General features: G+C 44.0%; 1 protein-coding gene across 1 annotated transcript in view; it reads right to left on the reverse strand.

Annotated features, from left to right (window-relative positions):
- LOC107376384 (protein shisa-8) overlaps positions 1-26,819 on the reverse strand; it is a 230,218-nt gene that overhangs the window by 21,423 nt on the left and 181,976 nt on the right. The window contains exon 4 of the mRNA XM_070542820.1: positions 25,183-25,299. Coding sequence (XP_070398921.1) covers positions 25,183-25,299 — 117 coding nt within the window. The remainder of the gene's footprint in view (positions 1-25,182; positions 25,300-26,819) is intronic.

Here is a 26,819-nt window from a genome sequence, read left to right on the forward strand (position 1 = left end):
CCTTTGCTCTGATTCAAACTACGCTAGACACAGCTTCATCTCTCACTTCCCCATGTGGAAGGAGAACCACATGAAAAACGCCAGGAACAGAGACGTGAAACACTCGGAGTTATTCCTAGCGTGTGATCTGCTCACCACTGAGAAAGGCATAATGGTCTACTGGAAAAAGGTCAAAGGTCACTCCAGGACCCTAGGTCCAGAGAAAGATGGTAATGACGAAGCTGACCGCCTTGCTAAGCTCGGTGCTGACCAGGGAACCTGCTGGGAATTCAAAGACGAGTGGCTTCCACCCAAGGCCGTTCACGAGGTCTGCGCGATTACTCGTCGCCATGCTAAACAGGCAGACGAACCTCGGACCGTTGAGGTACCCGTGTTTCTAGGCAGACAACCACATGACGCGGACCTAGTCACCATGCAGGAACAAGATCCTGACCTGAAGCTCATCCGCGAGCTTCTCCAAAAGGGCCCGATGTCTAAACAACCGTCACCACCTACTGGCGCAAGCCGAGATTTGGTAACCCTGCATCGTCAACTCGCGCATCTGAAACTACAAAACGATTTGTTAGTTTACATACGTGACGATCACAGCCCGCCGCGCTGGGTTGTTCCACTCGACCACAGAGGAGTGATGCTTGCCTACGCCCACGACACTCCGGTTGGAGGTCACCGCGGAACAAAAGCTACCCTCGCGTCACTGACAGAAGTAGCATATTGGCCATCGATGTCCAAGGATGTACACAGCTATGTCCAAGGCTGCCTCATCTGTGCCCAGTTTCAACCCTCCCAGCCGCTTGCTAGAGCACCACTGCAACGCAGGGGAATAACCTTCCCTTGGTCCCACCTGCAGATCGACTGGGTTGGACCGGTTCCCAAATCGGCAAGAGGAAACAAATATATGCTAACTGTAACTTGCAGTTTCACGAAGTGGGTGGAGTGCCTTCCAGCGCCAAACGATACAGCCGTCACAACCGCTGTACTGCTGATTAACCACGTTTTCAGTCGATGGGGACTTCCACTCTGCATTGACTCTGACCGAGGAACTCATTTCACATCCAGTGTAATGACGTCCCTGTTTGAACTTCTGGGAGTGGAAGTGAGATTCCACCTTCCCTATCACCCACAGTCATCCGGACAGGTCGAACGGATGAACCGCACGGTCGTCTCTATGCTCAAAAAGTACGTCTGCTCCACTGGGAAGGACTGGGACGTCAAGCTCCCTCTGGTCCTGATGGCCATACGGTCCACTCCACAGCGATCCACGGGGGTTACGCCCTTTGAGATGATGACCGGCAGACTGATGACTCTACCACTGCACCTCCTGTATCACCCAGAGGATGTCAGTGTTGCCACTGCCTATACCGCTCATCAGTATGTGGCAGACTTGAAAACACACCTCAGAGCTACGTTCGCGCACGCTCAGAAGAAACTGGAGACCAACGTAGAAGGCGCTAAGGCCTACTACGACCAAAAGACAACCAGCCGCGAATACGAGGTGGGTGACAAAGTATTCTACTTTCGGTTCGCCCAACCGGCACGCAAACCTAAGAAGTTCCTGCCCTGCTGGTCAGGACCATTTGAGATCGTGGCAAAACTCTCTCCAGTTGCATACAGGTTACGCATCACCAAAGCGAGACAGGAGCCTGTCTACAAATGGGTGCATGCAAACCAAATCAAACCCTACGTCAAACCATCCCCGCGGGTACAGAGACCAGACTCCCCGCAGGAGGTAGACGTAGTCGCTACATAGTTCTATGCATGGAAATGGAAAAGGGGGGGAAGTGCACGTTTAACCCACTAACATGTACTAACCGACAACGAACCAAGCCCCCCCCCCCCCCGCCGTCATTTTCACTAACCAAGAGAAACTCCTCCTAGACCGCTAACAGGATGTACCTACTAAAACCTTACAGGGTACTCTGGTACCTACACTAGGCTCTGATTAATGGATCTCTACGTGCAATCAAGACTTTGTCTGAAACCATACCTCAGGATATTGTGTACACACGAGTGGTGAGAGATTTGATGTAGGACCTGCTCAGGGAAGTAAGTTCCACGCTGGACAGCTTGGTTGAAAGTCGTATTTCCCCGTACTTACCCCTCTACTGTGCACCTTTCACAAATCCACCTAGCGTACAGCCTAAGTAGTGCAATGCCCATTCACGTTAAAAAAAATTAGAACTCGGTTTCCTGTTAAACGTTCCCATAATTGTGACACCTCACATCTATAGGTTTAAGTCGATGCTGAACATTGGTATTTGAAAGGACGGTAGGCATTTCCACTTTGAACTAGAAACCTGGCACTCCATCATCTCAACCTCGAACAGCATGACTCAGAGATTGAGATCATGGACGCTTTCCAGGGTTATAACTTTACCTTCGATTTAGAAATTGACCAACAATTACTGATTGAAGGAACCAATTTTGTTAAGTTCACACAAACCCCGCGTGAACTTACTTTGACGCCCATGAATAGATACCCAAGACGCTACATTGACACAGATTATACGACTTTAATCTGCACATTGGTCGCCCTGGGGATGGAATGGCTCATCACGGCCGTGATAGCTTATTCCGCCTACAGGCGTGTTAAGAAACTCCAAGATAAGATGCACTTGCTCACCTACGGTGTGCCTCGTAACCGCGTTCGGGGAGACTCCAAGCGTGAATGTACCACACCTGTCTAAAGGGGGTGAGCAACATTTTCTTTATTATTTTGTAACCCTAAGAGTAGTTCTCACTTTAGTCTACCTCACATTTTTATCTGAGTGTTGCATTATGTCACATTCTTTATAAGCTACACACTGAATGTATGACCTAAGAATGTATGAGACCTCAAGGTTGCTATGAATTTTCTTGGATGTTATATGTTTTTTTTTTTTTTGGGTTTTCTGTATTTTTGTTTCGTACTTGGTCACATATTAACTAGTGGTTATGTGCCGGCCCAGCTCAGTCTGTCAATGACTCTGTCTGACGCACCAGCACATTGTAGTACCTCTTAGTTTTATGGTCCTTGTTTTAGCCCAAAGACTGTCCTGATCCGCCCTTTGGGCCAAAAAGGGGGGAATCTTGGGACCACATAGGTCAATGCGCGTTTGCGAACTATGGACCTCGTACATCACCGCGTGCTCCATAAACTGAACTGTATGGCCGGCGGTGAGATGCCTTTGTGTCCACTCGTGGAGTTAACCGCCCACCGACCTTCCTCCTTCTACACTACTACCTCTCGCATGGACGACATCTTCATTGCGTACCACCTGCGTGAGTGGCTTCTTCTCGTTATGCGCGTTGGGGACTATCCCGTTTCCTATCCTCTTTGTGCCTGACCAGGATCAAAGACCAAAGGCGCCAGGATCCAAGACAAAGACCAAAGACAAAGGCGTCCAAGGAGACCAACGTCCTAAGGGACAAACCCACCTGTGCTTCCGACAATCAAGTCGACCTACGTTCATGAGGAACAAACCCATCTGTGCTTCCGACGATCGAGCTTTGGGCGCGATCCCCGAAACCAAAAGGGGGAATGTTGAGGGTCTGACCTCATGAGGAAATTACTATGCAGTGATTTTCTCCAAAATGACTGTGCTTAAATTGCTCTGAAAAGCAAATAATCACATCAGCGCCAAGAAACTTCATTTCCCATGATGCTTTGCACACGGAAGCATTGTGATGACGTCACCGCCTAGTACCAGAAACACGTTCTGCGCATGTGCGGGAAGCCGTGGAGCTTTTCCCGCGAACTAAGACCATAAATCTTCAGCAGAGACAAAGAATCCTCGTTCTTTTGCCCAGGATACCTGGCGGTAAGGACACGCTTGTCAACGCTCCGACTCCCTTGAGCACGCGGAAGCTCTAGGTGCCCAAGTTGAGCCCACGGAACTGCTGGAAACTAAACTGCAAGCCCATCAGATCTGCTCGTTTCTGCTCCCCTCCAGCTGATGTTTGAGGACACAGAACTGCGGAGGAAAGCAACAACTCCATCAAGCACGCTGTAAGTTATAACTCAGCACAGAAAGAAACTTTGCTGTCTCTGTCCAGCCCGTGGAGAAACACTCGTGGAGGTAAACAACGGAGAAAGCATCAAACCGACGGACGACGCCAAACTGCGGAGAAACACGGAGAACCGTCAAATCAAAACAGTGAGGGACGCTTCACTGTTCTGGTGATCAGAAACTCATCTCTTTCTCTCATTCTTTCCTTCTCCCGTTTCCTCTATGGTCTCAAATAAGCAATAAACCGCGTCTATTGCTTAAAAAGTAGCTTCATGTTTTCCTCTTTCGTCCCAAACACGTCCGTCGGGTCATTTTGAAAGAATAAACTGCTTATTGATCATTGTTTGGTATCTTAAAATGGTTTCTGTCATGGCCAGGCTGAAACTAAAAGATATTAATTTGTGATTAATCTTTTGTGTTGTTTCATGATCTTTTGAAATGTTTTGAGTGATTTAAGGTTAAGTTACTACTGATTCTAAGTGCTTTGGAAGTTAAAGTGCAAGTTGCCACCCACACTTTAGCCAGACAAAGGGGTCAGCCATCTTGTATTCAAGACTCCATTTTGAATCCATACACATGCACACACACACACACACACACACACACACACACTACTCCTTTGTGAGAACAAAGGACCCCATTCATACATCCTCCATCACATGCAAACACATCCATCTTCAATCATATCACATGGTTATTATTCATCTATTCCACTGTTTATTCATTTGACAAATTGTTAATTAAATGTTATAAAATTCAGATTTTTGTGTCCAGTAGCTTTGTTGTGTCGAAGAGAAGTCTCTGCTCCGAGGATTCTACGAACTTCAAGAAAGACTGATAAGAGTTTTGGATTCATTTCCCTTTCTAATTAAAGGGTGGTGCCCCGAAGATATCTAAGAATATCTTAATTAATTAATAAATCAGTAAATAGTTCCATATTTACAGAATTTATTGAAGAATCCAAAAGTAAGTTAAAGCTTACGAATTGTTCGCTCCTAATAACCCCAACACACTCCTTTACTTCAGACCACGTTTGCTCTTGCTGTTCACTTTAAGTGCTTGCACAGATGTTGTTAACAGGAACACCTGACAGCAGGACTCTGTGTGACTGTAGTACTCAACGTCCTCTCTTTTCTACACTCTCCATCTGCTCATTCTCTCTCAGAGTCTCAGTCTTGTTTTTGGCTCTATTTCATGTATTTTCCACTCCTCTAAAACATCAGCCTTTGCTCTCTTTCCAGTGGCAGCCTGAAGCAAAGCCCCTGGGCCCAGCCTTCATTATAAATGCATAAGTTGGAGTCTCTGTAGGATTTCAGACTTTTGCAACATGCTGTGTTTTAGTTGGTCTGATTGTAATGCAGCATTTAATGTTGGAGGAGCTTTTCTAAGAGTGCCAGCTCTGTAAAATGCTAATTAGTACCATTTTGGTAATGGCAGACTTAAAACCCCATTCATCCATCCACTCATCCATCGATCCATCCATTTTCTCCACATTGATATGTAAGATTTATTTGCCCCCAGGTGCATTAGAAAAAAATTTGCAAAGAAATTTTTAAGTTAACTCACTTAAAAAAGGACAAAAACCTCAAACATTCAAAGTAATAAATGTTGAAGAAAAAACCCAAGTATTTTGTTTATTGGTGTTTATTGTGTAAAATCAAAAAAGGTAGTTTTGAAATTAATAACAGCAACAAAAAGTTGATGCTTAAGCTAAATTATATAACTTGTCACAAATTCTGATAAATCATTTAAGAAGTGTTAGTGTTTTCTTAGGATAATTTGTTTTCTCATAACCTTTTTGAAATTTAGGCTCATTTCACAAGGCAAGATAATTTTTTTTTATTTTACTCGATGGTCTTCTTTGAACAGTCCGAAGGATGCTCTGACTACGATAATGGGTCTAAAGATAATCTTACAAGATAGTCCTGTCGTGTGGTGTGTTAAAAGTGCTCTGGTCTGATGGAAAGTATGCCATGACTGCTACGATTATACATCAGAAATACCTTTTGGATTGTCTCATTCAGGATAAACAAGCGTGTATCCCATTGAATGTGTAGCCAATCGAATGTGTAGCGAGAACGGAATCCAAATTCTCGTGCATGTTTGTTTACTACAAAGTCACGCTTAATTTGACCAGATTTCCTGTCTGACTTTGGAAAGTCTCCGTGTGACATTGGTTTGTGGCAAACACCACACACTGAAGGACGAAAAACTGTCATATCTTATTATTTATTTTTTTTTTTATCACCAAGTGTGGGGTCTCATAATATGAAAAACTTCTAACCAATGATCTTGCCACGTGGATCAGGCCTAGCAAAATTAGAGTGTTTTATTACAAGTATTGAATAAAAATCATTACGCAACATTTTTATGTTTAGACCACTTCAAGCCATATTGTGGGACATTCGGAAATTTCCACCTTGTTATTCTGCAACAACAAAGATGTTCTACATTGATATTAATGCCTGGTGCAGAAAATCACAAGAACATTTTATCTAATCTCTCCAAAAATGAAGAAAATGAAGAAAAACCAGAGGATTAAGGATTATATTAAATATCTGTTGCTGCCTATGCTGAGTCTCATGGCTGAAAGCTTTAATTCCCCAGCAGCTGATTTTTTACTTTTATAATAAAGTATCAGCTGTTCTTGTTTCAGACCCCCCTCCAGACACAAAGTTAATGAAAACTGAAAGGAACCCATCCAAAATACCAGGTTACTCTCTTTAGTTTTGTCTTCTGTCCTGCTTGTTTGCCCCGTCCTCACTTCATCCTCATCAACCTTGAGCGCCTTCACCCCACATTTACTCGCTGCCAGCGCACCTGTCCTCACCTTACTTCCTTATTAAGGTAGATATATTAAAGTTGCTTGTGCCAAAGTCATGCTGCTGCTCTTGGCAAAGTTCGGTTGTGACTGAATTTCCTGCGATGTTGGACATGCTTCTTCCTTTATGGATGTCATTTAATGCCAGGGAAGTGAAGGAGGATGGAACATTTTTATGTTTATGTATTTAGCAGACGCTTTTGTCCGAAGCGACTTACAAGTGATAATTGGCATGTTGCCCTTGAGGCTAACAACAACAATAACAACAACAACAACAACCAATTTCCAGTCAGTCGCAGGTGGCAGTGAGGCAGCATGATGAATCATGGAGAGGAGGGAACAAGGAGTGGACAGTAGAGAGGGGGGACGGGAGGGTGCTAGTTTAGAAGATGCTCTCTGAAGAGCAGGGTCTTCAGGAGTTTCTTGAAAATTGAAAAGGAAGCCGCTGTTCTGGTAGTGCTTGGAAGGTCATTCCACATTTGTGGAATGATGCATGAGAAGAGTCTGGATTGTCCTGAGCGTGGTGTAGGCACTGCTAGCCGACGATCCTGTGATGGCCAGGCCGAGACGTAAGCCTTTACAAGAGGATTCAGGTAGATGGGAGCCGTACCATCTCGGACTTTGTATGCTAGTGTTAGCAATTTGAATTTGATGCGTGCTGCTAGCGGTAGCCAGTGGAGCTCAATGAACAGAGGGGTGACGTGTGCTCTTTTTGGCTGATTGAAGACCAGACGCGTCGCTGCGTTCTGGACCATTTGAAGAGGACTCACAGTACAGGCTGGAAGACCAGTTAGAAGGGCATTGCAGTAATCGAGGTGGAAGATGACAGTAGATTGCACCAGGAGCTGGGTGGCATGTTGTGTTAGGTATGGTCTGATCTTTCGTATGTTATACAGCGCAAAGCGGCATGAACGAGCAACAGAGGCAACATGATCTTTAAAGGTCAGGTGTTCATCAATCACAACACCCAGATTTCGAACTGCCTTTGAAGGAGCCAGAGATAGGAAGTCATTCTGGATTGAGATATTGTGCTGTATGGATGGTTTTGCTGGGATGAAAAGTATTTCAGTTGTAGAGAGGTTGAGTTGGAAATGGTGGGATTTCATCCATTTTGATATGTCAGAGAGACAGTTTGATATTCGTGCACATACATGGAATATTAAACATTTTCTATCAAAGCCTTTGAAATTAATTAATGGTCTCTTTTCCCCAGAACTAAGCAAATCCACCAGACTTCTTAAAGAAATAGTTCATATATTTTGAAGAGACTAAAACAGAATAATTTTGATCAGATTGATAAGCTATCAGCTAGCCACAGTGAGGCAGGTCGAGACTAGATTTCTACTACCTTAAAACATACAGTGCTTCCCCTACACAGGCTCAGGTGTGGCGCTGCGCCGCGACTGAAATTCCAGCGCCAGGCCTTTGAAATCACCTCAAGTCAAGTTAATTTATAAATGAAGAATGGAGTCTCATTTCCACATCTATGAAGTTTTATTGGATTTGGCTGAGGTGGACTGTTTGGCCAGGTGGTATCCCTCCCACTGAATCCTGAAAATGGCCACTCAATGGTCTGATGTATAAGAAATACTCTAAAAATATCACTTTAAAAAAATGTTTAGAACCTTTCTTGTTATTTGCGTATTTGTCCATTGATACCAGTCATGGTGAATATTGAATGACTTTATTTTTTCCTTTCCGACGCTCCAAAGCTCTGCTGACCTTTTCTCGATCGACTGATTAAGCCTTAATCAGTAAGACTCAAAGGAAGATAAAATGAGAAACCAGACTTGTCGAACTTTTTACAAAAATAAAAATAAATCAGCCACCAACTAAAAACCTCACTCCAGTGGATGATTCTAGAAAGAGGATGAAGCGTATTTGGCTAACAAAACTCCACTATCTGCCAAAGCATCAGCAGCAAAAACCACAGCTAACCACTCTCTGATCTCTTTTATCCCTACACGCTTCAGACAGCAAATTTATTCATGTGGAACCTTGATTTACAACAAGATTAGGTTCTAATCATTCAACAGAGCTCCAAGTTTAAATCTGTACTTGAATAAAACCCAGTTTTGCTCAATTCTGATAAGAACTAATCTGTTATCGCAACAAAATCCCGCTATATTAAAAAGATTTTACAGCAGCTTGGTAGAGGGATGTGCTGTTCACCTGGCAAATGGTCAACACCCCCATCCAGATGGTTTTGTGCCCTAGACATGACTTTGTCCACACAGGAAGGGTTCCTGGACCAAGTGGCTTGTTTATTATGCAGTGAGAGAGCTGATACGCAGGTGCGAAAAGACAACCGGTGAGTTTCTGCTACTCTCCTTGTGAGCTTGTAATAGGCTGATGTTTTATTTTGAAATCAGCACTAATTGAACAAAATTACAGAGAATATGCAAAGGGGGTTGCAGGGTCAAAGGTCACTGTTTTGCATCATGACTGTGCCCCTGATGTTGTTTATTTGTGACCTAAACAAACACTTTAATCACTGTACTGTTGTTGGAGACCAAATCGAGGCCAGGGACCAGAAAGAGGGTCACAAAGGAGCTTGTGCGTTAAACAGTGGCTGAGCTCCAAACAGAAAGGCTGCAAAAATGAAAGAGAGACGGAGAGTGGAACATATTGCACCTTAATGTGAGCGGGATTTGTTACTTTGAAGTATTTCTCAGTGAAATGTTTCTGAGCCTCATTTTAGAGGGCTGTTTTAATGCTGCTGCTGCAATCAGCCTTTGTTTTTCAGTCACTGAGCAGAATAATGAGGTAGAATGGGTTAGTTTTTTTTTTAAATCTTTTAGTAGCTACTAAGCACACTCACAACACGTCCTCTTGGCCCCACTTTTCCCCACTGAAAGGGATACTTCAGATCTTTTGAAGGGGATTTATGTGGAAAGAGTATGGACAATTAGAAATTGTAGTTTGGAGGAAAGATTAATTCCAACCAAATCTAACGGTCAAAGCTAATTTGGAGGGCGGAGGGGCCCTTTGATGATGCTGCTGGGATTAGCCCGTAGCTTGCGGATACGTTCAGAATTAAAATTTTAATTGTTTTTATAATGTGTGGTTTTAAATTTTAAAGGTGCCATATTTAAGGAAGAATGACATAATGTGATCAGATTTGATTACCGCAGTCCAGTTGATAAGTCGATAAATACATTGTCATATCTGCTGTTAGCGTTCTTAGGTGTTCTACTGAAGGGAGCTCTTACTACACGTATTACGGGGCAGCAGTAGCTCAGGTGGTAGAGCGGGTTGCCTCATGATCGGAGGGTCATGGGATCGATTCCAGCTCCCGCCAGGGGTATCCTGCTGTTGTGTCCTTGGGCAAGACACCTCACCCAACTTGCCTGTGTTAGTGGTGGTCAGAGGTGCCGACGGCGCCAAATGGCAGCCTCGCCTCTGTCAGACCTCCCCAGGGCGGCTGTGGCTACAAGTAGCTTACCATCACTAGCAGTGTGTGAATGTGAGAGTGTGTGGAAAGCGTCTTTGGGTGTCTAGAAAAGCGCTATATAAGTTCAATGCATTATTATTATTTTTCTAAACAAATACAGACTTTCTCACTGTCATTCTGTGAGTTTCATGGCTGTTGCCATTTGCAGCTCAGTGCCAGAAGATTCTAGATGACTAGCAATGACGAGTCATCCACAGTAAGTTGATAAGTCGATAAATACATTGTCATATCTGCTGTTAGCATTCTTGGGTGTTTTACTGTAGGGAGCTCTTACTACACATATTACGGTAGTATAACTTGTGTAGTTCTTTTGCTATTAGCTTCCTGTTCTAGTTCTGAACGACTCATTAAGGGAGGTACGATTGACTCACTTCAGATATACATTTCACTGTAATATTGAGTTGATGGTGATTGAAAAAGCAGCTTGAGATATTATTAGAACAGACTACTTTTTTCTAATTCACCATTAGCGTTGTTAGCTCAACGTTATCCTCTAAAAGCAAAAGATGCAGTGGCTTATAGAGGTACACAATATAACTTCTTGGTTGCTCCTGTTTACTGGCTTTGGTTCTGTGAACAACTCTGGAGCTGTTTACAGTATAAATGCCAATGCAGCAGGGCTTGCCAATGCAGAACTCCGCGGGCGAGTTGAATTTTCAGACTGAGTAGTTTTCAGACTGAGCATGCGCTGACGGCCGATCACCGGACACACGGCAGCGTTTGAAGCAGATGGCAGCTCGTTAACCAGCTTCCACAAACAATTAAGATGCATTTTTGCCTAATTTATGCCAAAAAATAAAATAAAAAAAATCTGGTTAATATAACTCACTCAACCTGGAGGTAAGTGGAGAAAATTTAGAAAGTTTGCAAAAATATATTGACGACGTTTTAGAGTTTTTTTGTCATGGGACCGAAGAAATCAGCAGCTGAGACGGAAACATCTGGGACCAAGAGGGGCTATCACCAGGACTCACCCGAAGCCTCATCTCCCCGCAAGGATGTCCTAAAGTTACTAGAATCCATAGATAAACGGCTGCTGGGATTTGAGGGGCGACTCCACCTGCTTGAGGCTCTTCACAAGGAGTTCCAGGACCTCTGAACATCTCTCGAGTTTAGCCAGGAGCAGGTGGAGTGACTCGCGGCTGAGAACGCTTCTCTGCGGGAATCGGTTTCCTCCTTGACTGAAGGATTTGATTGGATCTCCCAGGTAGGGCTGCAACAACGAATAGATAAATTCGATAAAAATCGATTACTAAAAGCGTTGGCAACAAATTGCTTCATCGATTCGTTGTGTCGCACAACTCTTCCAAAAGCGCCCCCCTCTTCCCGCCCGCCGTTGCGCGCAGACCAGAGCAAGTCAGATCAGCGCGAGGGAGAGCCGGCAGATCAGCGCGAGGGAGAGCCGGCAGATCAGCGCAAGGTTCGCGCTGCTGCGAACCGGTTCCGCCCAAGGCCGGATTAACTGGGCAATTGCCCAGGGCCCACGAACTCTAAAGGGCCCAGGGCACGAGCACAATACCGTATCTATAATTTCCCGCTTTTTGAGGACTATGGTGACCGTACGTTCCGTTTTCCCCGGACATGTCCACTTTTCACTTTCTGTCCGGGCGTCCGGACTGCGGGTTCTTGTATTGATGAAAATGTCCGGCTTTTCATCCAGGAGCAGGGATCGAATTATGGGGAAGCTGTATATCCTACACATCCAGGGGATCCGGAAAAAAGCTTTCTATATTATATCATTTATATCATTTTTGGACTCTTTTGAGCAGAGAGCGGCACAGCGCATTGTTGCGCAGCGATCCAGGCAGCTGCTTCCAGCGCACGGTCCATTCTCAAAGTGGCGCAACCAAAAAACTATAATTAGCACACGATCGTTCTTGTCTGCACATGTTCTCTATTTTCTGTCTTATTTGTGCCTGAAGCGCGCTACTGCGGAGCTCATCACCTGTGCTGTGGTGATGTCACCTCACGCAGCATCGAAAACGCGCTCTGCACTTTGCGGTCAGGAGATCCCTTTGATCTGCTCAAAAGTAACTGATGAGGTGAAAAGGTAAGAATCCAGGCAACAGATTTTCTGGAGAATTAAGAGGAGATGCAGGAAGATGAGAGACAGACAGGACAGGAAAATAGTTAAATAAAAACAAGAAAACAAAACAAAGTGTTGAAAAGTAAAATGTAGGTAGATTTATCTCCACGATACGTTTTTACCAGTAAAAAACAATAAGTTATACACATGTCATATTTATACATCTGATACAATTCAGATCACCTTCAAAACTCAGTCACACACCCAGGGCCATTTCAAGACATTTTGGGGGCCAAGGCAAAATGCCCCCCCCCCCAACTGGGCTCCCCAGAAGCCTCTGTGTAATTCATACCCTCTCCAGTAGTGTTAGTTATACAGTGTTTATAAAAGCTCCTCAGACATTACTGACATGTTCTAATATTATCAGATGAAAAACTAAATTATCAGACACGCTGTCTCATCTGCTGCTTTTCTAAACATGCAAAAAGTAACAAAACCATTTGAAAGCCACTATTTGTGGATTCTCTGAAAGTTTCCATGGAGTGTGTGACAACTTATTTTTTCATTGATCCTATCGTCTAATCTCACAGCTGAAACAAGCATCCTTAATAATCTGTGCACAGGAAGCTTACCAATGCTGTAGTAAAACAAAAGGTATAATAATTTATTATTAATCAAACCTTGTTGCAGCACTAAAGCAGAAAAATTAGATTTTGCATTAAATATGCAAAATATTTACATATGAATTGTTTTAGAGCCCTTTTATTGGCAGAATCTGATATTAATTTAGTTCTTACAAAAAATGGGTCCCAACATGGTTTGTGTGGCGTTGCCATAGTGTGACGTCATAGGCACAGATCCCCTGTCCTCTTGTTTGGAAATGGAAATATGGTCACCCTACATTAAACAAACTGTCCACCCGGGCTTTTGCACTGCACAGAGACGCTTCGCTGCCTATGACTGAACGTCAGTTGAGAGTCAGTCTCATGCAGACTGACCAATGAAGAGAGGGCCTCAAGTTAAGACCCTCTCCTCATTGGTCAGTCCACACGAGGTGGGTCAAAGGTTACTCTGGGTGGGTTACGTGTTGTCAGGCATTCAAGTATTGAGTATATTTACTGCATATTACAGTAAAATATTCTGTATGTGACCACATTACGGTGATCCTCGGGTCGTGATGATGGAGCCCTTGAATACTGTTGCCCAGGGTACAACAAAGTGTTAATCTGGCCCTGGTTCCGCCGTCACATTCCCGCAGAAACTGGTTGATCACACCGGGGCCAGACTACTAGCATGTGGTTTTACAACCACAATGTCCTCGGAAGCAAAAACGCTTTTAAAAGGGAGGGAGGAGTCCTAACTGTTGCTGCAGGCGTGTTGTGTGAGAGTGCAGTTATATACTGGTTAATATATTTTTGGGTTCAGTTGCTTTCATGTGGCCTAATGTGAGTCTATTTGGGATCGTTGGAATGATCAGCAGCATTTCTTGATGTGACTTTATGGCAGTTGCCCAGGGCATCATCACAAGGAGGATGGCATTCATTTACTTTTGTTTTATTTGGTATTTTTTCAGTCATTTTTGGAAATAGTGATCAATTTTGATTAATTCACAGCCTACGTTTAATTACATTTAAAAATTAGTTGTTTGACATCCCCAGTTATAATAAATGTCAACAGATGAGATCAAACAAAACAGATGAGAATTGCCCTTAAGCTGTTTAACTTGGACCAAGCATTTTAGGTCACAGATAGATGTAGCTTAGGGTCTCTGTCTTATAAGACAATTTAGGTGATGGCATGTTGTTTTTCTGCTGTTGAACTGTTTTCTAATAATGTTGTGTTAAATAAAGTGAAGGAAGGAGAGAAATAACGTTTCCCTAGCAGTTTTTAAAAATTTCCCCATGTAATCCAATTAATCGATTAATCGTGTCCAGACCCCATCCGATTAATCGATTATCCAAATAATCGTTTGTTGCAGCCCTACTCCCAGGACAACAAAGCTCTAAAGGAGACGGTTCTGGATCTCCAGCCACACAGCATGAGAGATAATCGGGTGTTCGCAGGCCTTCCAGAGCAGACCGGAGGATTGCGATAAGCAATCAAAAACCTTCTCCACACCCACACGAAGATACCTGAGGAAACGGTAAAAAACATCACCTTTCATCGGGTACATCGCCTTGGAGCCAGGAGAAAAGACAGCAGAAGACCTCGTCCCATCGTGGCTAAATTTGAGCACTTCAAGCAGAAAGATCTTGTTAAAAGCCGCGGGAGGGAGCTTAAAGGTAAAGACTACAGCGTAAACAATCAGTTTCCTAAGGAAATTCGGGATCGCCGCCGAGTTCTCTTCCCGCTGCGTAAGAAGTTCAACCAGGATGGGAAGCAGGCTGTGATCTCCGTAGATAAACTGTTAGTGGACAGTAAGATCTACAAAGAACGAGGAGTAACAGACTGGCTTTATTAGACAAACTTCAGGTACAACTTTATTATTATTAACAGCACTCATTGGTTTTGAACATGTCAGGATTTATAGCTGCTAGATCCGTGCTTAGATATGTTCACCTGTTCCCTCACCACCTCACACCCACAACACTTTTTCTTTTCTTTCTTCTTTTTTCCTTTTCTTAACCTTTATAATTCCTTTCTTTCCCTGTTTTATTTGCTTCTGGATCTTTACATCTGCATGGCACAAAATGATTATAATGATACCCTTATTTTTTACTCTCTATTATTTACCATCAGATTAATGTATGCGTTTAATTACTTATTTTATCTCATACACATGAAGGCGTCATATTCTAGCTACTCACACACACATTTATGGGTGCACTAAGGTTTGTCTCATGGAACGTACATGGAGCTGGCTCCAACGAGAAGAGGTTTTGTGTCATCTGACACCTGTACACACTGCACAAACAACATTCTTGACATTTATATTCCTGCACTGTGGTACTGTCCACTTGTCCAGGAATTTTGGGGTAGAGTATGTGAAGACCTGTCAAAGTGTCTGAAATGTCATATCCCAACTTCTCCTTCTCTTTGTTTGCTGGGAAACCTGGACGATGTCCCGATCGAAACATCTTTGGTTCATGTGGTTCTGACTGCCATATGCATCGCTAAGAAAACTATCCTCATGGATTGGAAAAATAGAGATACTCTTTGCATCAACCAGTAGAGAAATATTTTGTTAGATCATATTGCACTTGATACAGCCTCTGCTTCCGCTTCAAGTCAATCTCTTTGGGGCTCCTTTGATTGGTTCCATCACATAGCGATGATGTGGGTCATTGATATTGTCCTACGGGGTGATGTGGGTGGTGGGGTGGAGGATCTGAGTTTGGAGTATCCAGACGTTCCCTGAGGGTGGGTTCACTGGGGGTGTCTGGGGCTGGGGGGCTGCTGACCCCCTCTGGAGGTGCTTGGGTTGCCTCGGGGGGTGGACTACTGGCGGTTGTGAGTGGGGCCCCTTGGGGGTCTTGGCGGTGGCCATGGGTTGCTGCCTGGCAGCTGCAATGCCCCTGAGTAGGTCTGGGTGGGGGCCTGGGGGCTTGGGGTGTGGGGTTGGTCTGCCCTGTGTGGGGATCTGGGCGGGGCCTTGAGAGTCGGGTCCTGAAATATGTGCTGCCGGAAAGAAGGCGGGAACATGCGGCAGAGCCTGGCTTGGGCTCAGGGACCTCGGGTAGACCTTGGCTCCTCTGCTGTCCATCACAGGGGAGGGGGATGTCCAGGAGGGAAAGGACCCAACCTTACCTGGATGTCCTATGTCTTATATATTCTGGAAGCTGTGCAAATGCAGGGATGGGAGTAGATATTCTGCTGGGGTGGGGCTGCGTTGGTTCCTTCAGACTCTATGGAGCTCTGCAATGCTGCTGCTTTGGGCCCTGGCAAGATGGGCTGGGGTCTCCATGCCCTGGGTGGCATTTTGGCAACGAAGGTGCCTATTGGGGCCAGTGGGGGAGCTGGCTCCCTGGGGGGCTTAGGCCAACCATTCATTCATCCCCATCCCCACACATTTTTCTCCTCCTGCTCCCTCACATCATCGCACAAACATGCACATAGGACTTTGGGAGGTGGACAAGTCAGGGGGCGCGGGCATGGACCCCATTTCCGCATTCCTGTGGCAGCCTGCCCCCCAATTTTACTTGCACATTAAACACTTCCACCAATGACATTCCACACAAACACATATTTAGGGCCTTGGGAGTAAGCACATACAACGGCATTTGGCAAGGGGATCTTTCAGCCTCATCCCTGGTGCTGGTGCCCCTTTCAAATTTTAATCTGCACTTATACACAGAAGGCTGTGGGGGGAAGAGGGGTGGTGTGGTGGCATCAGCTGGCATAGGCCAGACGATGCCTGCACTGCCCGCTCACCACAGCCACAAATACACCTCATCAACACGCACCAACACTGTATTGGAGCAGGTGGAGGGTGACCAGGGGTCTTAGCACACCTCTGTTGTCGCTTAGCTTCCCGGGGCTGGAGGCTAGGAGGGGGATCTGGCCGTCTGACTGGGGTCTGGGTGGTGGGTTGCTTTGCTCGGTGTTGGGCGGGGGAGCCTGCTCATCCGCACCCCAGCAGAAAGGGTCAAACTCTGAGAACCGATGATGGTTGTACCCTTTGTACAGCAGTACTGGGACCAGAGTGAATAGCGTGTGTGTAGGGAGCATGAGTGGGTGTCTGGCGTACATTTTTGTGAGTCTTAGGTTGAATGTGTATGTGTGGGCATGAGGGAGGGAGTGTGTGACTATGTTTGTGTATGACTGTATATGTCAGGTGGGGCTTTTGACTCCTTCCCTCTCCTGGGACTTCTTTTGCTGCTATACATCTTCGCCTCCCCTCCCCCTGTCACACTTGGTGTGGATTGTGGTGCCTTGGTCTGCCTGAGTGTTCGCGGCTCCCGGGTCAGGGGGTTTAAGATTTTTAGCATCTGCCTGATTAATCCCGGTGGATGCCTGGTGGGATCTGGGTCCCTGGGCTCTGTTGGGTCCCCGGCGGGGCTAGTCGCCCCTGCGTCCCGGGTAGCTGGGTTCCGGTCTCGGCCAGCTTGGGGGTGGGAGGCTGCGGGCGGGCCTGTGGGCTTGCCGCTGATATCCCCCGGGACTCTGCCGGCTGCTGGTTGTGGCCCCCCGGGGCAATCCTCTGCACCTCTTGAGGGGGGCAGGGGCTTTTCTGGTCGCAGTCTCCCTGGGGTCCCTGCGCTCTGGGGCAGCTCCTCGATCTCTGAGACTTGGAGCTCCTTCCATCTCCTACGCATCTTTGGGGGGCAGATCTGTGGCCCCTCACACTCTCTATTGGACGCTCCTATAGAAAAACCTTACATATACAAGCACATGTACACAAACAGGTGCTCACTTGGTGCTCTTATAAGTATAGACTTGGGCACGTTCAACACATGTCGGCTGTGGTTGGCACTTAATGCACTGTGATTTATTATCGTGATTGTTCAGTAAAACAATGTTTTTATATTTCCTCATCAGGCTGACACAGTGACAGCTTGCTCCTGTTGTATTGCTGTGTGTCCCTTTTCTTCTTCTTTTTTTCTCTCTCTCCTTCTGCAGGTCTAGAAGCAGACTCTTGTTCATCATTGATTGTTTTTGTGGACCCCCCCCCCCCTCCTTTCTCTTTCACCTCTGACTCCGTGTCAGGTCAGAATTAAAAAGCATTTAAAAAACAATAGCAATAAAGTTTTAAGTATCAGGTGTGACATTAGAAAGCAGACGCTTTGATGCTCCACTTGCAAGGCTTGTTACCAGCATTCAGACATTAAATCTGTTTGCTTCACAGCCAGACAGGACACAGTAAAAAAACAAAAAACAACAACAACAAAAAAAACAACAACAACTGCGGGCTCACAGATTGTAAATGAAGACGGCCCTCTTTGGCCATTTTGAAAGGATAAAAACTAAAAACCTCTCAGGCATCTGAAAAGGAAATCTGTTTCAACATAACCCTAAAACATCACATACATTAGACTGCTTTGTCATTATTTCACAGTAGGGCTGGGACTTGATTAAAAAAATTAATCTAATTAATTACAGGCTTTGTAATTAATTAATCTCGTTTAATCGCATTTTAATCGTTCAGGAAAATGTGCTCTCAAAGTAAAACTTTTAATTAAAATTATGAGACAGAGAATCAAACATTAGACATGGTTATTACTGTAAACTAAAGCTTTTAATAAAAAAATGCATTTTAGTTATTCACATGTCACTGTGTGATATGAAACAAAACCCAAATCAACTAAAATTTATAATTACAAATAGAAAACACCTGCAAATGGTTCCTGAGCCTTTAAATAGTCTCTCTGTCTAGTTGAATGACTGAAATTAATTTGACTTTGTGATTCTAATTTTTCCAGTTTCACTTGTTTGTATAATTGGGAGTTTTTATTAGCATTTCTGCTCATAATGTAGTAAAAACACATAAATAATAATCCTTCAAAATGACAGTAGAACAGGCACAGATATGATCTAGTACTTAAATGTACTAACTTTTAACACCAGAGCAGGCATGGCATATTCTGAGAATGATCAGGAACACTAACTGGTTCCAGTTGGATGACTGGAGGATGATGGGATGATAAAAGATCATGGCGAGGAAATAATGATCTGACGAACAGGTGAGCGGACCTTCCTTACATGGGAAGTTCTGCTGTCACGTTAATAAGGGATGCTGCCGACCCGCAGATTCACGCCTGCAGCAGCGAATCTGGTGTGATCTCCAGCCTGATCACAACTTCCTCGTTCCTCGCTGCCCCTGATGCACTTAAGCATCCGCCCCTTAGCTGATGACAGCTTCAACACACCTCGCTGCTTAATGATAGTAATGCATGTGATGTTAGACAGCGACTCGTCTCAGAAACAGAATTGTTTAGAAAATCATCAGAAAAGTTTCAGAGTATTTCTGTTTTAACTTAAACTTCTGTTTTCAACTTTAAGACACGTCGTTTGTGATTGTTTAGAGTAGTGAGAACACGGAGCGTTCTCCCAGCGGCAGCCAGGTGCCTCTCGTTTGTCTGCCTACTTTCATAAACTACTGTTAGGGCACAGAATTATTGTCTGGTGCTTTCAGCGCTGCACAGATGTTACGTAAATGTTAAAAATATAGCTTACCGCAACTTTTGTAAAGTTTCCGGTGCCACCGGGCGGGCAGCCGCAGCAGAGATGATCTCTGAAAAATGTCCGCGACATGGACTCCGTTGTTGTCTGGAAGTTTGTTTTTCCAAGTTAAGAAAAGAGGCGGCTGTGTTTCCTAAATCCTGCATCAGTCCAAGCAAGGCAACTTCTTTCTGTTTTTATTTCGTTTTAGTAGCCATTAGCCACTGTGCATTGTTGTGTGCGTCAGTGATATTTGGTATACGAGTAAAACGTGCAATGACAAAGGTTCCGCCGTGCTTGAAATGCAAGCTACGATTAAATGCGTTAATTTTTTTTAACACGTTAAAGTCCCGGCCCTATTTCACAGTAAAATTATTTTATATTGTACCTTTAAGGAGACACAGAGTCTTGAAGGGCATGAGGAAAGAACCACTTCTCTTCAGTCAGGAAGTGCTGACTGAAGCAGAAAAACCTCTAAACCTCTTTCAGACACTTACACACATTTTCACCCTAAACACTTATTGATTATCTCTAATCAAATTAACATATGTGTCTGGGTCCAGATGTAGTGGAACAGATGTGCTCATTTTAATGCGTTAGCTGTTAGCTTGTGTTAGCATGTGAGCCACTTTTACCTAATCTCAGTTTCTTGAAACTGATGTCATTCATAGAGTGATCTACACTGGGAGGCTTTTTAACCATAATAACCGAAACCATAAAAATGCAAATGGTAAATGCCCTGTATTTGAAATAGCCGCTTCTAGAGTCCTGGAACCCCCCAAGGTGCTTTACAACACATCATTCACACACACACACATTCACACTCTAGTGGTGATGAGCTACATTGTAGCAACAGCTGTCCTGGGGTGCAGACAGAGGTGCCACCGGTCCCTTTGAACACCACCAGCAGGCAAGGTGGGTTAAGTGTCTTGCCCAAGTACACAACAACAGCCTTGAGCGGGGCTCGACCATGCAACCTTCTGATTACGGGGCGAGCACTTCAAGGTTGGTTTATGCTTGACGCGTCCGCACGGCTCCGCGCGGAAAAGTTGCGTCATTTTAAAAACCACGCCCCTCCACCGCGCCTCTGCACGGCCCAAAATTTCCGCACCGCGCACCAAGGAAATTTTCTAACCACGCGGATGGTCGGACGCGGAAAAACATGGCGGACCGGCAAGAACTAGTATGGCAGAGGTTCGTAAATACAGACATTTGTATGATTCAGCTCTCAGAGATCAGCGTGATCAACATAATTAATAATTCTTGGAGAGAAATAGCTCGCACTGTCGGAAAAGACGAGGACGCTGTTAAAAAATGCTGGAATGCCATGTTGTAAACAGTAATTTCTACTTCTACTATGGTGTAGAGTTGGATGCATGCCGTAGAGCACCATGCTGCCCCGTTCAGTTTGGGAGAATATTGGCTCACCGTAGAGACGAGCCGCATGAACCATAAACGCTGCGAGTTGTGAAGCGCGTTCCAGCCGCGAGCCGCATCACCAAGTGGAAAGTGAATGCGTCAAGCACAAACCAAGCTTCACTCCTGTGCCACTGTCGCCCCAAGTCTGTGGGTCTGTTCTACTCTACTCCTGCATTTGCCCTTGAAACTTTGTTGTGTCTGACTCTGTGGGGTCTATGTCTGACATGTTTTAGTTTCAGCTGTGATTCGCCCCCATGCTTCCCTTTGCATGTTGTGCCAATAAGCAGCCCACACATGCACGTGTCACACTGTCATTCCTCATCTTCGTCACTTCGTCCTTTTCTGTCTGCAGCGATCAGATGAACATTAGATTTCCGTGTCCATGTCATCATGCACATGTTGCCACTTCAGTGTCTTAAAAATCCCTGTGCAGTAAAGAAACCATTACACAACGTGTGTGTGAGTGTGTTGTGTTTATTTTTAATACTGGGAAGGCTCGAGGCAGTGGTGTGCTGTCCAGACTCCTGTCTCCACCTGCCTCATTTTCTGAGTTATACGGGAGCATATTGAAAAGCAGTCGACAGCGTTCGAGTTACGTCATCAACAGCTCTGGTTTCATTCCAGCTTCTTTCCTGTTTTCCTCCCTCACACACAGCTGAGCTTCAGTTACTGTTTACAGTGAGGGGAGCTGTCAATAACTGTCAGCTTAATAATGGCTGAACTGACCCGGAGCAGACAGCACACAGTGTTTTTATAATGATTCTAGAGCAACAGTGATCCTAATGTTTGATACGCTCAAATCCTGGACTCTTCAGTTAGTTTTAGAATTAATGCATAAAACTGTAAAACCCCCAAATTTCAAATGAAACACAAACACTTTACAATAAAGGTTGCTTTATTAACGTTACATTATTAAGCCTTTATTACAATAACATTTCTGGTATTGTTAACTATTAAGTGTCCTTAAGATTAAGACAAAAAGTCAGGGATGTGTGTCTGCTTAGTAATGCATTACGTAATATGGTTAGGCAGTTGTCAATACTTTTATTAAACTATTAGGTGGTTTACTCCCCAATCCAACCTCTTAAAGCTGAGTATCAAGCAGGGAGGCCTTGGGTCCCATTTTTAAAGTCTTTGGTATAACCCGACCGTAATTTGAACCCCGATCTCCCTGTCCCAAGGTGTACACTCTACCACTAGGCTACTGAGCTAGTCAGGGAGACAGCCCGTAGACACCCCGTGGCTCCGGGAGTTGACGTCACGTCTCCTGGCATGCAACAGTTCAAATCGAAGCGGCGCCATCTTGGCAGGCAGAATGCCGCAGCTGGGCTATTTGTTATTGTCAGAAAACTCAAACGGGAAATATGGGAGATTCCTGTTGTGCCCCAGGATGCCAGAGCAGACGAGATAAGGCAAGATCCGGAACGCCGCAAACGGATCATCGCAATTAAACGTGCTAGTGACCGGGCTAAAATGAAGCTGTGGGAGTAAAGGTTTTTGCTTATGCAGCAGGTACTTAAACCAATGTTTCCTCAACTGTGTATGGTATTTATTTTAAATGCTTTTATTACGATTCTTAGTGGGCTTCCTAAACTTATTTTGGCGTGGCTTTTTCTGTCTTATTACTCACAGCAACAAGTAAACAACACGTAAAACGTTACCTCGTGAGTTCTGCGTGCTGCCGTTTCCGTGTTTTATGATCACAGCAATTAACCGGCTAAGCTGTATTTAATTTTTAAGCAATGGTTGATCAATTGTCAGATCACACATAAAAAGCACTTTGGATTGCTATTATCTGTCTCACCAAGACAGATCTCAGACAGATCCTGAGACGCTCCTGCCTGACATATTTATTTTATTCACGGAAAAAAAATCTGACTAGTGATTTCTCTTGGAGTTCAGTTTATACATTCAAACAGCACAGTACTCTATTTAAACTTCTTACATGTAAATCTATGTTATTTGTCCATCCATCCATCCATCCATCCAACCACCCACCCATCCATCCATCCATCCATCCATCCATCCACCCACCCACCCACCCACCCATCCATCCATCCATCCATCCATCCATCCATCCATCCATCCATCCATTTTCATCCGCTTATCCGGAGTCGGGTCACAGGGGCAGTAGCCTAAGTCGAGAGGCCCAGACTTCCCTCCCCCCAGCTACTTAGGCCAGCTCCTTGGGAGAAATCCCAAGGCATTCCCTGGCCAGGTCCACTCCGACAGCTTCTGTTGTTTTTTAAATGTATCCCAGGGGCATGGTAAGGGTTGGAGATGTTTAATCTATTTAATTTCTGACTATATAAAACGATTTCTTCAGTTTTAAAGTGTGAAGTAAACCCAGACGGAGTAAAATCCAAGCCGATCCCATTCATTTTGTTTACCTTTATTGCCTGCCAACATGACGTCTACTCTCTGAGAGTCACGTGACGTCCGGAGCTCTATTAGAGCTGCTGTAGTGGCTGGCCACCATCTTGGATGGGTCTCCATTGGCCCCCAGTGCATTCGTTTCTACAGAGGAAAGTGCTCACCCAACTAAAAAACAGTTTATTTTGCTTTTTCCACAAAATCAGGCATATGGTATGGCATGATATTTAAAATATATAATATAATATAGAATAATGTAATATAATATAATATAATATAATATAATGTAATATAATATAATATAATATAATATAATATAATATAATATAATATAATATAATATAATATCCCAACACGTTGGCCAGAAAAGTCAATATTAATCACGTGATCTGTTTTCTATAGTACGCTTGTTTTTGCAACCGTAGACAGCACAAATAACGGGCATAGATGTTCACTCTGCATTGACTCCAGTTGGGTTTGGACCCATCCAATATGGTCGAAACTCTGTTATGCTATGCAGCACCAAATGGGATGTCTACGTATTTATGTTTATGTGTGTTAGGGTTAGCCTAGCTTTGACCCCTTAGCATGTGTTAGGGTTAGCCTAGCTCTGACCCATTAGCCTGTGTTAGGGTTAGCCTAGCTCTGACCCCTTAGCATGTGTTAGAGTTAGACTAGCTCTGACCCATTAGCCTGTGTGAGAGCTAGCCTAGCTCTGACCCATTAGCCTGTGTTAGGGTTAGCCTAGCTCTGACTCATTAGCCTGTGTGAGAGCTAGCCTAGCTCTGACCCATTAGCCTGTTCTAGGGATAGACTAGCTCTGACCCATTAGCCTGTGTCAGAGCTAGCCTAGCTCCACTTTGGGAACTTTTTTAGCAACGACATTTTGTGGCTTTGCCTCCTTGTGAACGTTGTCCATGACCATCTTCTGCAAATCTGTCCGGTCAGCAGTCTTCCCCAGGATTGGTGACCCACACTGAGACCTTTTAGAGGCTCAGAAAAACTTTGCAGGTATTTTGAGTTTCCAATGTTGAACTTTTTCAAAATATAGTAATAATCTTGCATTGATGTAATAACTCTAGCCCTAATAATCTTAGACACAGATATCTCTTGATTTATCTGTTGTCACAATTATTAAAATGACAAGAAATGAATGCTTAAAATGTGTTTGTCTGCATGAATTCATATAATTTATCCAATAAATGTTTCAATTTCTGACACGAGTGACAAAAATATTTAACTTTTTCACAAAATTACAATTTTTTAGATACGTCTGTACATGAGAATGATTTTGCCAAACCTGAAAATGAAAGTTCTGAACTTTTAAAGTAAAGTTTTGCTCAAAATAAATTTATAGTTATTTTTAAATGAACTGCTGTAGCGCTTTTATTTTACCCACAAGCTTTAAGCTATTTAATTATCAAGTGCTGAAATAGGCCTGATTGAGAAAATGTTCATAAATTAACATGTAAACATATCAAGAATACAAGAATCAATGTGTTTTATACTATTTAGCTATGACATAAGCTACGCACTGGCACCATAGCACATTTGCTTATAGATTTTCCATCATAATAAAAAAATGAGCCTTCTTTTGACCAATTTGCTTCTCTCACACATGCATTGAATTTTTAAACCGCCAAATGCCTGTAATAAATTCCAGCTGACAGAACAAATGTACTTTTAAAAAGGGACAGGTAATAGAATCTGGGTGTCTTTCTCGCGGGCAGATTAATTTATAACATTGGCTGCTATAATCCAGCGGAATATGAAAGTCAGGAATTATACTGAGCATTCAAAAATGAATGATGGCCCGTGAAGACATTCATTATTGTAATGGACGCCTTCCCGTTCTCCACTTCTTATTCACGCTGACCTTTGTACAGGAAGTTTGTGTTTCTGGTTCTATTCAGAGCAGTGGCTGTGTCTGTTAGTATTCAGATAAAAATACACACAGTTGTTGTGAAGTAGAAGTGCATCGGTGTGTCTGTGACATCCCACTCACCTACAGCCTTAAGCGAGGTGTACTTGTTGAAGCCGATTCCCAGGTTGTTGTGAGGGTGAGACAAGGCCATGGCCGGTCCCAGGGGGGATAGAGCTGCATTGTTCAAGTGGTTGTGATCTAAAGGAGGCACAGGAAACAGAAAGGGAGTTTTCTCAGGAGGAAACGTGAAAGAGTGCTGGAACTGTTCTACATTTGTGAATGAATTTCATCTAATCCCTGTTTTTACACCGTATTCAGAATGTAAAGTCAGATGAGCTCTTTTTCTATTTTGCAGACTGCAGGTGTGAAAAAGATCTGTGCATCAGTTTGTCACGTTAAAAATGACAAATGCGAAGCTTTTATTTGTGCAGGTTACCCAGGAATGATGCAAATGCCATCCAATGAAGGCAGACAGTTTGAGTACAAACAAGGTCTGCTGCACAGGAAAACAACCACACAAACCCAAAGCCCATCTAAATATAAACTCGCTTGCGTGCACCTTGCAGAAAAATCTTGCATATTTGCACTTCTGCAAAGCAAACCTCTGATAAAGATATATTGCTCCATTGCATTCCAAGTGTGCCAGTCATGTGTCACCATTACTGGATTTTTCACAGCTGTTTGGCTACAGTCAACCAGGACTGGAAAGCATCATAACTGGACAGTTACTCAGCTTGATGGGCATCTAAAAACCTGAAATACAATCTGTAATTGTCACGTGAATGATGTGTGAAGCAGCGTGAGAATAAAGCACAAACGGTAATCGCCGTGTTGGTTTCAGTCCTGGACCAACAACAGTGGAGCTGTCCTATCATATTATACCAATGTTATATTTTCAAAACCACAAATAAGTATCCGTAGCATCGTGGGCTAGAATGGGATAATCCTTTGCACCAGATTACCAATTATTAACCACTTTATTCTATTTCACATCGTGGTTTTTTATTTTATTCCTGCTTCAAACTAACCATGATCTTTGGTTAGTTCCCAAATCACTAACTCTCCACAAGATCTAAGGTGTCAGTGTTAGTGTTGATTGTTTATTCAAGAGACAATAGAGCCGTCAGGTCTGAATCAAATCCTGCCTGGTCAAACTTTGTTGTGGAATGGCGTTGCATTCGTCAGTCACTTGTGGAGTTGGTCACTGTGGAGTTGGTCACTCTAGAGCAGACATGTCCTAAATGTAGCCTGTGGCCTTCAGAGGAATTTTTTGCAGCCTCCAATAGCATTTCTTAAAGGCTGTTGATGTAAATCGACTCTTAATATTTTTATATTGGGTTTTTTAATTACTTCGCAATTGAAACCAGTTGAGGTAGTTCGGGCATCTGGTTAAGATGCTTCCTGGACGCCTCTCTGGTGAGGTTTTCTGGGCACGTCCAACCGGGAGGAGACCAAAAGGACGACCCAGGACACTCTGGAGGGAATATGTCTCTCAGCTGGCCATGGAACACCTTGGGATTTCCTCGGAGGAGCTGGTCCAAGTGGCTTGGGAGAGGGAAGTCTGGGCCTCCCTGCTTAGGCGCTTCCACGACTAAACCCCGGATAAGCGGACAGCAATGGGTGGCTATTTAAGACATTTTTGTAGTAAAAACAATTTTAAGTTACCATAAAAAATTATTTCTATACAAGATTTTACCCCACCTAGATGGTTTTGGACA

The sequence above is a fragment of the Nothobranchius furzeri genome, chromosome 12 (genome assembly GCF_043380555.1).
Source record: "Nothobranchius furzeri strain GRZ-AD chromosome 12, NfurGRZ-RIMD1, whole genome shotgun sequence".
NCBI lineage: Eukaryota > Metazoa > Chordata > Actinopteri > Cyprinodontiformes > Nothobranchiidae > Nothobranchius > Nothobranchius furzeri.